At 37.7% G+C, this 17,470-nt stretch overlaps 1 protein-coding gene across 7 annotated transcripts in view; it reads right to left on the minus strand.

Annotated features, from left to right (window-relative positions):
• The window catches only part of IMMT (inner membrane mitochondrial protein), a 45,535-nt gene continuing 28,065 nt past the window's right edge, over positions 1-17,470 (minus strand). For 6 of the 7 annotated variants that reach the window (XM_045550013.1, XM_045550020.1, XM_045550017.1 and 3 more), the window contains 8 exons: positions 14,272-14,375; positions 12,861-12,996; positions 12,182-12,311; positions 8,097-8,111; positions 6,306-6,529; positions 3,480-3,611; positions 2,320-2,449; positions 1-978 (listed from right to left, as the gene is read on the minus strand). In XM_045550013.1, coding sequence (XP_045405969.1) covers positions 365-978; positions 2,320-2,449; positions 3,480-3,611; positions 6,306-6,529; positions 8,097-8,111; positions 12,182-12,311; positions 12,861-12,996; positions 14,272-14,375 — 1,485 coding nt within the window. In that variant the 3' untranslated portion in view covers positions 1-364. The remainder of the gene's footprint in view (positions 979-2,319; positions 2,450-3,479; positions 3,612-6,305; positions 6,530-8,096; positions 8,112-12,181; positions 12,312-12,860; positions 12,997-14,271; positions 14,376-17,470) is intronic. The other variant, XM_045550015.1, reaches the window with a different exon arrangement.

The raw sequence follows: 17,470 nt of genomic DNA on the forward strand, positions 1-17,470 counted from the left end.
AAAGGGATAAGGTACTTAGTTTTCATCTTGTTGCTTTATTCAGTTTGCTCCAAGGGCAAAATCAATAGTGGTAGGGATCGGATCACAAACATTATTTTGATTGGCCTCACAAGCCTGATCAGTAAAACCTGAAAAACAGAAAATGTTACACAAGTTGCAAAGAAAGCACTCTTGGAGTTCACTGACATGATAGCAGGTGGAAAGAATACAAATGCAACAGGTGTTAACATTTAGAACAGTACTTGTAACCTGCTCGTTTCTAGACAATTCTGGGATGCTTGTTGCAAACCCTGCTGATTTTCTTGCAAGCCCTGCTGATTTTCTTTGACATGAAATATGACTTTACAAAATTCTTCCCTAGACCTTACTCTTGCTGTACTTGAGTGGTTCCTATTCCTACGGCGCTGGCATACGCTGTCAGGATTTCCACTATCTGTTTAGTTTCTAGGGTCATTCGGGCTTCCTTCAGCCAGTCCTGTGCCACTCGTCTGGACTCCCCTTTCAGCTGATTGACAAACTTTGCTGCCAGCTCCAGATCACCATGCTCAATACAATAGGAGGCGTAAGACAATAATTTAAATGTGTTTATATCCTCAGGGGAGAGCTCCTCTGGTGGCTTCAGTTGCTGAGCTGGGAATAGAAGCAGGGACTGCAAGTAGGAGAGGAAGTATTGGTACAAGCTATTCCTGGTTTCATCGATCATTGCTACCCTTCGGGCCAGTTTTTGGACCACATAGAAACGGGCTCTAAGGGTCTCTTCACTGTATACCCCACGGGTCAGGGACTCTGGAGGGATGGCTGCAGTTAAAGCTTGGGTAAATTCATTATCAGAACAGTTGACTCTGATGGCCTCAACTGCACTACCCAGTGGAACAGTAGGCATATCTGCAGATGAGGTCTTCATGCTGTACTTTAATGCCTCCACTGAAAGCCAGAGTTGATGGGCTTTTCGGGCTTCCTCTTCAGCAACTGCATGACCTATAAAGAAAAAAGGCAAAGAAAACCATTTTTCTCTGCACCTGACTACTTACATCCACAGAACTAATGCACATTCAACAAGTTAAACCCACATATGTGGAAGATAGGGCCAGAGAAAGAGCCTCTTACAACCCCACCCCATCACTTTAATTTCTAGTGTGTTCTTTCCTAGCTGCCCTCTTCATACAAGGCAGTAAGGCATGACACAATTTGATGAGGACTTATTTTTACTAAAGTCATGGAGAAAACTAGGAGGATGCATGTGCACAAGCACAACTAAGTCTCTCTTCCCTCTTCCTGTGACACCCAGGACAATGCCAGGTCAAATAGTACATAGAAGTCATTAACATCTGCATGATGTCTAATCCAGATATTTTGATCTTTAGTAGTTGAGAAAGAAACATGTTATTTACATTAGGTTAAGACTTATGCTAGAGCCATCAGAAATTTCCTGCAAAGAAATGGGAAACTTCAAAGGATGATCTTGAAATTCTGTGAGTACTGAGTTTATTATCATTTATATGATAAAAAAGGATTCCATAACATCCCAAAGAAACCCATTTTATCAACACCTTCATTGTCGAGACATTCCTTTTTCAATGTGGCACATGGAGGCCTCAGCATAACTACTGTTCATTTAGTGGGTGGGTTCAGCAAATCACTAGCTCTGGATAACCCTCCAGAGCCTTTGGAGGGCCAGTATGGGGCCACATTGACCAGTCCCTCCATCCAGGGCTCACAAGACATAGCCCAAGTGTGTTGTGGGGTAAACTGCCTTGTAAATAGTGATCTCACGTTTGTCATATAAGGCTGTAGTCCCCAACCCCCTGACTGTCAGGGACCAGGCTGCAGAGCTCTGCCACCCCTCCCCCACCCTAATCCATGGAAAAATTGTCTTCCATGAAATTTAGGAACCAGGGTGCCACAAAGCAGGAGGTAAGAAGTGGGAGAGCGAAGCTTCATCTGTATTTACAGCTGCTCCCCATCGCTCACGTCCCTGCCTGAGCTCCGCCTCACCCCCCAATCCCCCCATACCATCCATGGAAAAATTCTCTTCCATGAAACCAGTCCCTGGTGCCAAAGAGGTTGGGGACTGCTGAATAAGATACAAAATTTCAGGTTATTTAGATTTAATTTTAGATTTTATTTTTAAATTTCCTTTCATAACTCTCTATGTTCTAAACTGGGATCAATTTTTCAAAAAATGAATAAAATTTAGTAGAGTGACTTTAGTATATTTATGCCCTAATATCAATGCACGTACCCCATTATCCTTGTATAATTATCCTAGTAAGCTGCATTCAATAAAATTATCTACAAGATAACATAGATTATGCTCACTCTGAACAGCCTGTTCAATTCCTCTCAGTCTGGCATAGGCAGTGTTTATATCCAGAGTAAAGTTGTCAACTTGCTCTTGACTGAGACGACGAAACTGTAATTCTTGTTCAGAGAGTTTCTCAGCCAGGTCCTGAAATAAAACATAAATAGTGTACAGAAAAAGTGATGCTACCTCAATGCAAGTCACTTAACTGAATACTAATCTTCCAGCAACTCCTACCTCCTGAAGCAAAGAGGGCCATTAAAATCTCAAAATAGTTGTCATGAAAACTCCTACTTTATGTATAAGTTTTCGAAATTTTTCTGACTTGTATTTGATGTATAATATTCTACAAATTTACTGATGGGACCTAATATTAGAGGAAGCAGACCAGAAGAGAGTAGGCTATTCAAGTCAGAAATAATTTGTCAACTTAAGGCAGTAAATTAACCACATTGAAAACCTAAAAAAGAATTAAATTATATTCTATATCTTCTATTTAAGAGCTTATACATTCATTTTTCCCAGAAAAATATCCATCAAATAGAATTTCAAATACCTTTTCATGTTGGCATAAATTTCAATTTTCTGGAAATTCTCTTTATTTAGAAAAACTCATTCCCGTTTTGCAAAACAAATAATAAGTTAATATTATTATAAATGGTTTCCTGAGTAGACACTAGTTATGATTAAAGGTATCCTGATAATTTTCTATGATTTCAAAACTTAACTTCTCTTGAAGTTTCTTCAGTTATAAAATCTGAGCACTACCATATATCTATAGGAGTTTGTGCAAAGTAGGACATTACATGTGTCAAGTATTACTGTCTGCATTCCTGCAATCCCCTTTATCAACCCTCGTTAAAACTTTGAAGACTCTGAATAACTAGAATATATATATATATACACATACATATATATATATGTATATATATATATACACATACATATATATATATGAAACTCACATCTGGTCATAAACACACAGGTACACCATTATGTAAAAAGGAGTAGTTTTGCAGCTATAAAAAAGCCCCCTCCACCAAGATGAGGTAGCATTTGAAATCTTTCCCCATTCTTCAACATCTTCAGAATACATTAAAAGGAATGGAGAGCCTGTTAATAATGTAAGGGTGGGGAGAGATTAAAGGGGAGTTCATCCTTTACAACAGGTCCTCACCTGCTCAAATTCACACTTCAGTTCCTGTTCTTGTACCCTAAGGACATCTCGTAAGTGATCAGTGTGGGCAGCTGCCTGCCGGCGAAGCTGGGTTCTCATTTCATTCTCCATGGCATCTCTGACTTCCTCTACCTGTGATAGCAAACACAACAATGATTAGTTCTCAATTCTCCACATATTATTCTAGGAAAACTAAAGACTGTCTTCAATAACAATAATGGCAGCTTCCATAGCCTGAATCCTTACAATGTGCCAGGTATGTGTACCCATCCTTTACTTCTACTTCTTAAATGAATCAGAAAGCTGAACATTGGAAGGCAACTAAACAAGGTTACACAGCTGTGACAAAAATCAGATTCCAAATGGTCTCTGGCTCCGAAACTTGTATTTTCTCCACATCATCAGGCTGCCCTCCTACATAAAACATACACTGCCATTTCCTGAATCACACATTACCCTGAGAAGTAATTAAATCCAGGATAGGGAGAAAAATAACTATTAACATGCAGACTTGGGATCAAACGTAGGTTCATCTGTGTGACTCTGGGGAAATTACTTATCTTCTTAAGCCTCTATTTTCTCATCTGTGAATAATAATGCCTACTTCGAAGAGTCATTAAGAAAATTAGTAAATATCTGGTAGTTACTGAACATAATTTCTTCTAAATAAAGAAAACCGCTTATTTTTAACATGAATTTAAATTCAACATGGGCCAATCAAATCAAACCAAAATTATATCTTGCCTAACAATTAGCCATGGGTAATATCACAAATTACTAAACAATGATTATCTGAAATTCAAAACTTAATTTTTCTCAGAAACAATGATTCAATGAATCCATTCAGTCTGTGCATAAATATTTATAAAGTGTCAGCCCTGTGCCAGGTAGTGCCCACTAAATGTATAGATGCGACCATGCTCAAGGCAGAAAAATTTCTTGCTCTCACACTGTGTACATTTCAATGGAGCAAGCAGACAGTAAACAAGTAAATGAAAAGGACACCTCAGATTCTGATACTTGTTTCTAAGTATGAATTTGAGCAGGTGACGACCTATTGTAAAGCATCCACTCCCCTTCAACCTCCTTTTTACATTACATTTAAAATAAACAGGGCAGGCTTGGTACGGTGGCTCACGCCTGTAATCCTAGCACTCTGGGAGGCTGAGGTGGGAGGATCACTTGAGGTCAGGAGTTCAAGACCAGCCTCAGTTAGGAGATTCCATCTCTGCTAAAAATAGAAAAACTCAGCCAGGCGTGGTGTCGCACACCTATAGTCCCAGCTACTCAGGAGGCTGAGGCAGGAGGATCGCTTAAGTCTAGGAGTTGGAGGTTGCAGTGAACTAGGATGATACCACTGCATTCTAGCCAGTGACAGAGCAAGCCTTTCGTCTACAAAAAAAAAAAAAAAAAAAGAAAAAAAAATACAGGGCAATATGACAGAGAATAACACAGAGGCTCTACTTTAGATTGAAGGTATAGGAAAGGTCCTGCTGAGAAAGTAGCATCTAAGCTTAGAAAGTGTAGGGTTTAAAGAGAGAAGACAGAACAATGTATCAGGCAGAGCAAGCACAAAGGGTGGAAGATGCAGTCAAGGCACAGAAAAAAATACCAGGGTGCTTGAAGCAATGACATGAAGGGGAGCCTGGCTCACACCAGTCAGAGATTAAGAGGCTTTTTGGTATTGGGTAAGAATTTGGATTTTATATTAAATGAAGTCAATGGAGGATTTCCAGCAGTGTAGTATCTAATTAGACTGTGTTTTATAAGGACCACTGCCTGTGTAAACAGACATGGAAAGAAGGGTATGCAAACAGGGAAATACGTTGAGATGATAGCTTAGACTAAGGTGGTGGTAATGGAGAAAGAAAAGTACACAGATTTGGGATTCATTTTGGATGCAGAACTGGTAGATCTATTGGTGGACTGGATGTGAAAGTTGATGGAGGACAACCAAGCATGTTTCTGGCTTGAACAACTGAGTAAATGGTGATTTATTTAGAAAAAAAAGTTGAGTGTCTGGAAGACAGGTTGGAGAGAATCAAGAAATTCGTTTTGAACATAATGAGAATGAAATGACTACTGAAAATCCAGCTGGAGATAGGTAGATACGAACATGAGGCCAAAGCAGAGGTCAGAGCTGGAGATATAAATTTATCAGATATAGATGGTATTTAAACTTCAAAGTCACAGGACTAGATAAGAGCACTTAGAGACAGTTTAGATGGAGAAAAGGTTTTAGAACCAACGTCAGGCATGACAGTATTTGAGAGGCTAAGCAGAGAGGGAGGCTAAGGAGTGGCCAGCAAGGTGAGAGAAAGGCCAGAAGAGTGTGGTGTCTGGTAGCCCAGGGAAAAAAGAGCTTCCAGCAGGAAAAACTGGTAAACTGTGCTGCTGAAAAGACACAAAGGTGGGATGAGTAGCTGGGTTCTCAAATCAGCCCATGGACACATATTTAATATGTCATGTGCCCAGAGAGAGGGCTAAAGAAGCTATTTCATCCACTTTTAGCCACCAACCACTTAACAACACTGGCAGAGAAAAATATACTCAGAATCCAACAAAGATTCTTTGATGAGCTACATAATGCTGGATACCAGTATCTTATTACTTTCTTATACTTCTGCATCTGCTCAACATAAAGGAACTCTGCTAGATCAGTCCTTCACTAGAAGTTCTGAGTAGGATAACGAGAGCCTAAGCTCTACTCTAAAGGTGGGTTGGCATGACTTACAGGCAGTATTTTAAAGTCAATATGCTCTCCAGAAGTAGACAATCAAATTAGATTAACCTTAAACATTAGGCAACAATTTTCATTTCTTCTACCTTTCTATCTTGTTCAGCTTGTATTTCACTTCTGTGATGTTCTAATGCTTTTGCCACTGCAGAATCAAATGCCCGCTTTTCTTCCAGCTTTTGTTTTTCCAAGGCTAATGTGATATGTTGCTTCTCTGTGGCCTTCTGTTCTGCTAGCTCTCTGTTTAGCTGATCAATGCGACGATGTGCATGAGCAATCAGGGAGTTCAGATCGTCAGTAGAGAGCTTGTCAGCTAAACAGAAAACCACATTAAAAAGTTAATGAATTCACCAAAATTATACATCACTATAAGGTAATTTGCTTCAAGTCATTATAATTTAACAGCTGTAAAAAAAAAAAGCAAAAAGTAGCTAACATGAAGAGATTTTGATTCTCCAATTCAATCAGAAGTTAGTATTCAGTGGCCAACAACTAAGATATTTTCAATCCCAAGCAATGTAATTTAGGTAAGCCTTCAGGTAATTAGTTCTTTTTTAGGAATCCCCTTCAAATCTGAACCAATTATAAACTGGCTTTCTAATTTACCATAAGTTTGCCTCTAAAGACAAAGTTTACATATACAATCACTTCTATATTTTCTTTGATGCATAACTTTGATTAGTCATAACAGGCATACAATTAAAGACTCCTCTGCTAAAATTCAAAAGCAAATTCAAATTCTCTTGCACTTTTCCTTAATAAGAGTTTTTGTTCCTTTTCTTACACATTATCTAGGATAATGATCTGTAATCAGAGCTGTCCATCATAATCAGAGAGCTTTTTAAAATACTTATGCCCAAAGATTCTCATTTAGGCTTAAACCCATGTATTTTTTCTTAAATCTCACACTCCAAAAGTGTTCCAAACATACACCATAGGTTAAGAATTATGGCTCAAACAGCAAAATACAGAATGTGGAAAATTCTATATGATGACTCAATTCCTCAATAAATAAATTGAAAAGCAAAAAACAAAGAGGGGTAAGAGATTTCTTGACCAAATTCAACATGTGGAACATCTATGGATAGTGATTCAAATAAAACAACTGTTAAAAACTCATGAAACGATAGGGGATATTTCAACACTGAATGGACTCTAAGGAATTGTTAAGTTTTAGGTGTGATAATGGTATAGTGAATATGTTTTTAAAACATACTGAAAGTATTTACAAGTAAAAGGATATATTTGGGGTCTGCTTCTACATAAGATGAGGAAGGTGGAAATAGATGAGATAAAAAAGGCCAATAACTGTTGAAGTTGGGTGACAGGTTTAAGAGACAGGGTCTCACTCTGTAACCCAGGCTGGATTACAGTGCCACAATCATAGGTCACTTGCAACCTTGGACTCCTAGGCTCAGGCGATCCTCCTGAGCCTCCCAAGTAGCTGGGACTAAAATTTCTTGTAGAGACAGGGTTTCGCTATGTTGCCCAGGCTGATCTCAAACTCCTGGCCTCAAGCAATCCCCCTGCCTCGGCTTCCCAAAGTGCTAGGATTACAAGCATGAGCCAGTACGCCCAGCCTGCTACTTTTTAAATGTTTGAAATTCTCCAAAGTTTAAAAAAAATCCACATTATACACACCCCTCACACGTACAGGATTCCAATCACTTGATGAAACATATTAGTTCATGAGGTCACATGGATGCCAAAAGTATCAAATTAAGATTTATGAATTAGAATTATGGGATATAATTCTATTTTATATTTTATATTCTATTTTACATGGTTTAGTGTAAGAATCATAGGCACAACAAAAAGGCTTCAGTCTTTTAAGACTCAAAACAAAAGCCTTTAAACATAAAATATACATAGTTACTCACCTAGGTCAGAAACACCTACAAAGGAAACAGAACAACAGTTTGAAAAAAAGAATGTACTACTTCAGTTACTGATCATTAAATAGGAACATCCAAAAGGAAACAAGAAGGAATCAGAAACTAGTACCAGGAAAAGCTTATTTTAATATTGGAGAGCAAAATAATAGCATTTATTTCCTAAAATTTAAAGGGATTATAAAACAAGGAAATTCTAACATTTTAGAAAATAAGAGAATCATTGATATTAAAAGTAGTTTTGGTTTTAAGGGACTTATCACTGTTTCAACAAAGTAATCAACTTAGGTCTTTCATTAAAACTATAATTTTCTTTCATCCTCTCCCATCTGTATTAGTTCATAAACTATTTTGCTAAGTCACAGTCCTGACTGTTCTCGGTCCTTGGCCTCTCCTAATATTTTAAATACTTAATAAATTAATTTTTTTTCTTGGGAAATTTTCAAATAATGAACTCACATTAAATTTACGTTTAACCTGTGCTAATTAAACTAAGAACTACAACTGCCTGATTTGAGGGTAAGAAAGAAAACAATTACATTCTAGATAGTTTGAATGATGCTCCCCACCATGATCACAAGTACCAGAGTGTGAACATTTGACAGGTGAGGGGACTCACAGCCAGCCAGTCTCAGCTACTGCTTCTCAATTCATAAAGAAGTCCTGGCTATACACTGTCTCGAGCTTTTTAATGACCCTTGGATTTAACAAGTTCAAAGACAGGTATTTTTCATCCAAAAGGGCTCTAAAATTCAACTGTTTAATCTGGAGTCCAACCAAAGAAAGAAGGATCTATCCCAAAATGTTACAGAAAAGACAGGTAAAGTTGGACAAGGTGAGAGACATTAAGTCAGTGTCAACATGGCACATGAATATGGCTATACGTACTATATAGTCTATAAGCAATAAAGTAACATGTACTGGGAATACTGACAATCCATAACTTCCACCTCATTCTCCAAACCTGGCAACACCCTGGGTTGCACCTTCCCAATGGCTCCCCACCTCCTTCCCCCACAGAAGTATGTACTCTCTCAATTTGGCATTTATTCTGTGAAGAGGGACTTGTGTGAATTTAAAAAATAATAAATTTTTATTCCTGCACACTTTTCATTCTTGTGCACTTTTTTATACTTGACACATATGCATCTTAAACAATATATGGTTTTCTTGTGCATGTTCTTAAACTTCATATAAGTGGTATCCTATTCTGTGTGGTGTTCTATAACTTTTTGTTTTTCTTAACACTTATATGTGAGAGCTATAGTTGTAGTTCATTCATTTGAACTGCTTTATGTGAGAGACACTTAACTGTTTCTAATTTTTCTGCTCTTACAAACAGTGCTGCAGTACACATTTTTACATGAGTCTCCTTGAGTACCTGTGAGAATTGTTGAGCACATACCTAGGAGTTGAATGCTGGATCAGGGCATATATACTTCAACTTCATCAGGTATTGTAAGTTATAGTTCAACAAACCAATTGCTAAATGACTGCTTCCTAGTGTCTTTCCTATTCTTCATTTTCAGTGCCCCTGGTACACGCACTAGGTGGCCCATAATCACTTCATCCTCAGATTACTCCAGCGGCTTTTAACCAGCTTCTTTGCCCTTAGGCACTTCCCTCCCTACACCTTTTCCTCATTACAATCACATCACTTCTCTTCTCAAAAAGCCAAAACAGAGTCCATGCTGCTGATACAAATCAGGCAGAGAACAGTGAGGCTAGTGGGTAAGAATGAAATCCTGGCTCTACCCAAATCTTGGGCAAATTACTTAATTTCTCTGTACCTCAGTTTTCTTTTCTATAAAATGGGGATAATAACAAAACTTACCTCATAGGGCCGTTGTGAACTTTAAATAAGTTAATACATGTGAAGCACTTGGAACACAGTGCCAGGCACAAAATAATGCTCAATAACATTAGCTATTATTGTATGTTTGGCACCTTGCTCAGCTAAAGAGAACACAGAAAGAGTACTGGACATAATGAATATCGCCAGTACATACACAGTCTAGGGAAATAAGAATAATAAGAGCAAAATAACCCATAACACAAATCAATACTAACAAACTTCATAGATCTTAAGTGCATTCTGATTTCAGAGGGTGAGGACACCTATTGAGGGCTGGGGTAATGCTGGAATAATTACCATCTCCAGAAGTACACAAGATATCAGTAATACTGGTGGACTCTGCAGAGGAAAATCACGTGGCTGTGGACAGGTGGAAGAAAAACTTCACCAAATGCCACCTGCAACTTTCAAATTTTGTATCATATGAATGTATACTTTATTTTAAAAATTAATAAAAATTTAAATGAAGGTTGCTCAAAAAAATAATTCAGAGATTGTACTGCAAGGGACTTCCACTTTCTCAACCCTGGCACTACTGACATTCTGAACCAGATAATCCTTTGCTGTGAGGGGCTACCCTGTATTCTATAGGATATTTAGGAGCATCTCTGGCCTCTACTCACTACATAATAAATAGTAGCACTCTCCAGCTGTGGCAAACAAAAATGTCTCCAAGTATTGCCAAATGTTCTCTGGGGTGGACACAAATGCCCTGGGTTGAGAACTACTGCTTTAACATTTTCATGTTTCACAATAGATACTTTAGGCAAAAAGAAGAGAAAAAAAGTTAAAAACGTCAGAGTTGGCTTGGAAAACATTATAGGATTTAGCCTACTGGGAAGACCAAAGACAGAATGCAAATTCTTAGGGTTGATGCTCATAACTAATTCTCCACAGGTAAAATATGCCCCGTCCTTTCAACCTTATTTTGGCCAACCTAGACTCCCTACTATCTACCAGTGTCATGTTTATGCTAAGGAGCTTACATCTAATGGAAAGAGAGAACACACATAAACCAATGAATAAGACTTTCAAGAAGATAAAATAAGGTAATATGGTAGAGTATTTGTGGAGGAGGGTGGTCAGGGAAGGTCTCTTAGATGGTTACATCTGGTTCAGTTGTAACCTAAATTCTGATGAGAAAAATGATGCAGATGTGGCTCGTTTATCCTGCTCAAGGATACTGTCCACAATGCTCTCTCTGCTAGCTAGTAGATACTCAGTTTAAACAACAACATGCAACAAGATTCCCTGTTCCCAGAGTGAACTTCGTGTTTCTCTACTTTATCTTCTCTCTCACAAATCTTACTTTTTTGATAAATAGTCTAACTGATATCTCCCTTTTGAGTTAATTACAATAAAAAAACTAAACATCTGAGTTATTTTTTGATAGCCTTGACTCCACTTCTTGCCTTTGGCCATTACACAAATAAAATCCCTGCATTGGTCTTTATTACCTTAGCTCCTTGGACCCAGTCATGGTTCTATGATGCAACCCTGACACTTTCAGCCCAGAGAGACATATAACATGAGAAGTTTGGTTTCTAAGATGCTGGCACTGAAATAATATTTTAATTTTGCTGAGACTGCTCATCTCTGTGATTCTCAGTATTTTTCACAGTACTTCAGAGAAATGTAACTATTTCCTGCAGTTACACTGTATAACTGCTTCACTGTCCAAATTCTCTGCAGCCTGAGCTTTTGTAAATGGATAGCCAAAAGGCCAATTCCCTTCTCACAGCAGGGTCCCTAGGTGAATTCTCTACAGTGTTGTGTTGTTACAGAGCAATCATAAGGTGTGCCTTAAATAATTCATTACAAATAACTTTTAAAGTATCAAGGGTTTTAAATAATTTTACATACACCACATATATATAAAATATTTTAATGGAGTCAATGTTGTAATGCCACTCTCACTCACTTAGATTCCAAACCATTTTTTTTGAGCAGCAGAGATCAGAATGGAATCACGGAACATAAAATTAAACAATGATTGGAACCTCTGTTCACCATGGCTAAAACATGGGAGTACTGTCACAGGTGTGTCATCTGTCATGACTGTGGCTAAAAGGAAATGCCAAAACAACGTACCATATACCAAAAGAGATATGGATGCCAGAGGGATTTGGACTAGATGAATGGAGTTGAAGCAAGTTTAGATTAGTTTATTAGTTGTTAGAAAACAACAAAAATGCCATTACTTCACAGTTGTACTTACTCATCCCTTTCCATCCAGGAAGGACTTCTGGAGTAATACTGTCCAGTTCTCGTTTAAAGTCATCCCTGGCTTGGACCACCAGCTCATGATACTGAGATACAACCTTAGCCTCAGACTGAGCTGCCTGGACCTGTGCAAATATAAAGGGTGTATCGTAAAACTAAACAAGAAGTAGCATAACCATTCCAAGAAACAGAAGTAATATTCCTTCCTTTATTTATGTTTGGTTGGGAATGTGTAAAAAATATATACATAGAAATCTGAAGCTCAGAAAAGGAACATAAGCCTTGTCTTTGTTTCCTTCTCAATCCTATTCAAATGCCAGGGACAGGCCCTTTCCCATCCTACTGCATTCCTTTCCCTCTTTCTCTGGGTCATGGGAAATGACCCACAGAGGTCACACAAGAACAGACAAAAGATCTGCTACACAATGGAAATTTTCATAAGTGACAATAACCATGACCAAAAATGTCACCTACTATAGAAAGTGTCAACAATTCTCAACAACCTACTTGATGTGTGAGGCTAGTTTTTAAAAATAGTAACAGCTAATATTCTTTGCAGGAGAAAAGGAAGAGAGATGGCAGGAATCTTATTATTTTCCTGAATTTTTAAAATTCTTTGACTAAAGGCTTATATTCAAAAATATAAAACACTGTAAAAGACCTAGGAAACGTACTTTTTTGACCACATTATCCAGATCAACTATCATGTTGTGAAGTTTCCCCTCTGCAGCAGTTATATGAGGTTTAGCCCCAGCAACCTCTTTTTTCTTTGCATTTTCAATCACATTTTTCATCTTCTCTAACTCTTCTCTGGAAACCAACAAAACAAAACAAAGATTTAGTATAATTCCTCACCAACTTTATTAAAGAGTTTTGAAGTCTGTACAGTACACAATTGTTAAGTCAATGACTGAAACATAATTTGAAAAAAATTACTCAATGCTTTTTTGTAGTCAATAGATGGAGAAACTTTTCTCACCAACAACTGAAAAACCCCTTGGTCAGAATCTAGATTTAGTACGTGAACCAGAGAGGTAGTAACATGGCATATGGGAAGATCCAGGCTTCAGAACAAAACAGACCTGAATTCAACTTCCAGATCAGCCTCTCATTTGCTGCAAGCTCTTGTGTAAGGATTAGAAGTAATTCATGAGAAATACCTGGCACAGTGTCTCCCGTGTTGTGAGCACTCTATAAATAGCAGCTCTTGTAAGGATTAGGCTGACTCCCCTGTCAAGGAGAGGAAAGGCAGGCAAAGGCACAGGAGAAGGCAAAGACTTCACTAAGCAAATAAATGAGCCTTGGGGACTCCACAATTCAGAATGTTTCATAGGGCAGACAGACTGTGGTCTACCCACCACAAAACACAGAACTCAAAGAACCCTGGCACATAATCTAGTGATGTGAGCATAATGTCTTAAATCTCCTAAAAGATATGTTGGTTTTATTAGAAGACATCTCTTGCTCTATCAATAGTAAATATTTTCTTAAAAAAGTCAGCAAAAGTTTGAATGACAAATAACTATTCCACCCTGTTGATGAGAATCTTTAGCCAAATGTAGGTTTCCATCACCAGAGGTTGATCTTATACTTGGGTTCGCTTGTTTGATCCTAGTTTAAGCCAAATTCCAGAAATCAAGGTCAAAGTGGCATAAAACTAGACCTACTATTAATATGATACACTTACTACTTTGATAGTTAAGGCAAACAGATTATGACATACTTTCTAAATTCTGATAAAACTGACCAAACCATCTCATCAAAATCTTGAAATTATAACAGAATCGCAGTAAATCTATAGAGATACATCACCTAAGCAATGATCCTAAGTAAAACGGATTTTTATGTAAGATCCTTTATATAAGTTTCTGCCGAATTTATTTTTGCTTAATTACATTTTATTCCCTCTTTTTATACCTTTGTGTTCCTGATGCCAATTCACATCAAACACAGGTGGAAAAGGGAGAGATGGGTTTCTCTACCTCCTCTTTACTCCACACAGATAACAGATAGTACAAAGAAAACCCAGCCCCAAGAAAGCCACCAGGAGGCCCTAATTACTTGTTAAAGTCCATCAGTAATTACTTGGCTTTGAGAAGGGCATCAGCAGCTTCGTCTACTGCCTTCCTGCGTTCCTTCAATGCACCCTCCACTGTGCGCCACTGAGCAGACTTCTTCTCACCTGCAATCTAAATAAAAAATTTTAATTATATAAACATAATAATTGCTATTACTGCCATAGTATAGGCCAATAAAATTAAATACAGAAATGTGTCATTAAATTCAAAGGCAAAATTTTTTTTTGAGATAGGGGCTCTCTTTGTTGCCTGGGCCAGATTGCAGGGGTGTCATCACAGCTCACTGTAACCTCAAATGCCTGGGCTCAGGGGGATCATCTCAAATCCCGAAATTTGAGATGGGAGTACAGGTACACACTACCACAGCTGGCTAATATTTCTATTTTTTGTAAGGATGAGGTCTCGCTGTGTTGCTCAGGCTGGTCTCAAACTCCTGGCCTCAAGGGATCCTCTCTCCTTCCAAAGTGCTCATTACAGATGTGCGCCATTATACCTAGCTAAAGGTAAAAAATTTATATACACTATTTCTCCAGAGCAGGAACTCTTAATCTAAGGTTCATAGGTTTGGACCAAAGAAGTCCATGCACTATCTCCCATCAACTGACATTCCACAAAATAGAAAAAAAAAAATTGTGTCTAATGTATATAAACATTTTCTAGGGAGTGATTTTTTTAATTAGATTCTCAAAAGGGCATATAAACTGAAAAGATAAGGAACAACAGGCTTTCATGAATTGCCTGTTGATTAAATCATTCTTCAATGAAGTACCGATACTTAAAATTTTCTTCATTGTAGGTCTGAATACCAAAATCAGAGTTTAAGGATAAGTTGAAAGCTTACACATTTGTAGTAACATTATTCCTCCAACACTTAATTTTAAAAAATGATCCTTCCTAATTTGTTAGGTAAAAATTGACTACTGTCAAAAACATCCCTTGAGGCAATTTTATGGTATGTGAATTGTATATTCTAAAAAAAAAAAGTTTCCCTTAAAAATGAGATAGGACCTGTTAGGTCCAACATATTTTTTCTCTAACTATAGAACTGTCACTTCTTTGAGCAGAGCTGGCTCATATTTAAGGGACATAAATACCAAAAAAAAACCCCCACCTTTCTAACACTATAATCACTCAGCACAGCAAGACACTCACACTAGGAGGGGTACAAGGGAACCCAGAACACTGAGGGCTTCCATTCTCCCCTCATTCTGCATCATATACATGAGGAGCAGAATGTTAGTGGGAACTGTCCAAACTACTTAAAATTAGTTTAAAATTAACTATTTTAAATGATGTTTTTCTCTTTTTCCAAATGCATATAGTTTAAAATGAATGTGTTATGTGTACTATGAAGCAAAACCACCTTATTATATCTTTAAAGGACACTGTGCTGGAACCCTGGAGATGAACAGGACAATACTAAATTATTGAAGAATAAGATATTTTACCTAAGAAAAATGACTAAATTGTTTCAGTAATTATGTTTCAAAAAATCCAAACAGGGCTACTGCAGCAGGGGCTGTTGCACACCCAGATGATGACTGCTGTCTCAGTAAGGTGTCTCTCGGCCTAGATGCCCAATTTGTACCTTCCCTTGTTAGAATACAAGCAGTTCTGCCTCCGTAGCCCTAGGCTTGGTACTTTGGGAGGAGGGCCCAGTAAAAATAATGCCCTCTGGTTTGGGTCATGCAGAACTCTCCTCTAGCACCAATTCTGCACACTGTGCCCCCAGTGACATCTGATATGGTCTCCATTTTAAAAGTATACCAATTATCAATGGAGAGTTTAAAGAACGAATCCCCTTAAGATAGAGTTAATCATTTTACTGCCACTGGACCACTGAAGCAGTTTAAGGAAGTTTTTCAGAATATCATTTTTGGAATTAGAAGTCCAATGTGCTATCCATTGTGCCACAGAGTTTCAGAATACCATTTTTAAATGCTTAAAATGAAACAAAAAAATTACAAAGGAGCCCAACTACACTGAAATATAGTCATAAATTTTTTTTTGATTTTGTAAAATAGTAACCAAGACCTAGTGGTAGAATGAATACATACCCTAATTTGGAAGTAGTGATAAACACAAAAATATTTTAAGAGATCTGCAAGTACCATAATATGATGAAGAAATGTTTGGCACTTTTCTTCTTTATTTATGTTTCACTTTTTTTATGTTCTATGTAAACTGTTGCAAAATGACAAAGCAAATTAAATTTTATGACATGAGTAATAAAGTTGATGTTTCAGTGAATTCCCACTTTAGCCATCTTGCAAATAAAATACATCAAGAAAGGATGCTGATTTGAGCCATATGAATATCTTGTCACGTATGATAAATTTTCCAAGACTCCAATGTATGCTGTTAGAAGAATCTGGTCTCATGTTAAAAGAATTCTTCATAATAAACTCATAAAGGTTCCCCTATGATCAAGTCAAATCCACGGTTTCCAAATACTGCTTTGAGATAGTAATTTGGTATATATTATAAATCGCACATGCACTACAGCTTCTTTTACAATAAGAAACAGAAGCTAGAATCTATTTTTAACATTTCAAAACATGTTTATAGGTTTTTCTAATTATTTTGTAACATTAGCTAATACTAATCTCAGTTAACTGCTTCTGTAGGTTGTAAAATCTTGATTGCAATAGATAGTTATACTAATCCACATGTACCACACATTATGTGTTCATTGTGAGAAGGAAATACCCTCTCCTGAAGCCTTCCACCAAAGTAATACCATGGACATTTATTTAAAGCTTCTAATCGGCTGGGTGCGGTGGCTCACGCCTGTAATCCTAGCACTCTGGGAGGCTGAGGCAGGAGGATCGCTTGAGGTCAGGAGTTCGAGACCAGTCTGAGCAAGAGCGAGACCCCCATCTCTACTAAAAATAGAAAGAAATGATCTGGACAGCTAAAAATATACATAGAAAAAAAAAAATTAGCTGGGCATGGTGGCACATGCCTGTAGTCCCAGCTACTCGGGAGGCTGAGGCAGTAGGATTGCTTGAGCCCAGAAGTTTAAGGCTGCTGTGAGCTTGATGCTATGGCACTCTAGTCCGGGCAAGAGAGTGAGACTGTCTCAAAAAAAAAAAAAAAAAAAAAAGCTTCTAATCAACATCCTTCTGAAGGATATTGGTCTATTTGGGTTTGACCCCGAGTCCCTGATATCATGCAACTTCAGTCTTCCTACACCTGTGTAAACA

Source organism: Lemur catta, chromosome 4 (assembly GCF_020740605.2).
Source record: "Lemur catta isolate mLemCat1 chromosome 4, mLemCat1.pri, whole genome shotgun sequence".
NCBI classification, from domain to species: domain Eukaryota; kingdom Metazoa; phylum Chordata; class Mammalia; order Primates; family Lemuridae; genus Lemur; species Lemur catta.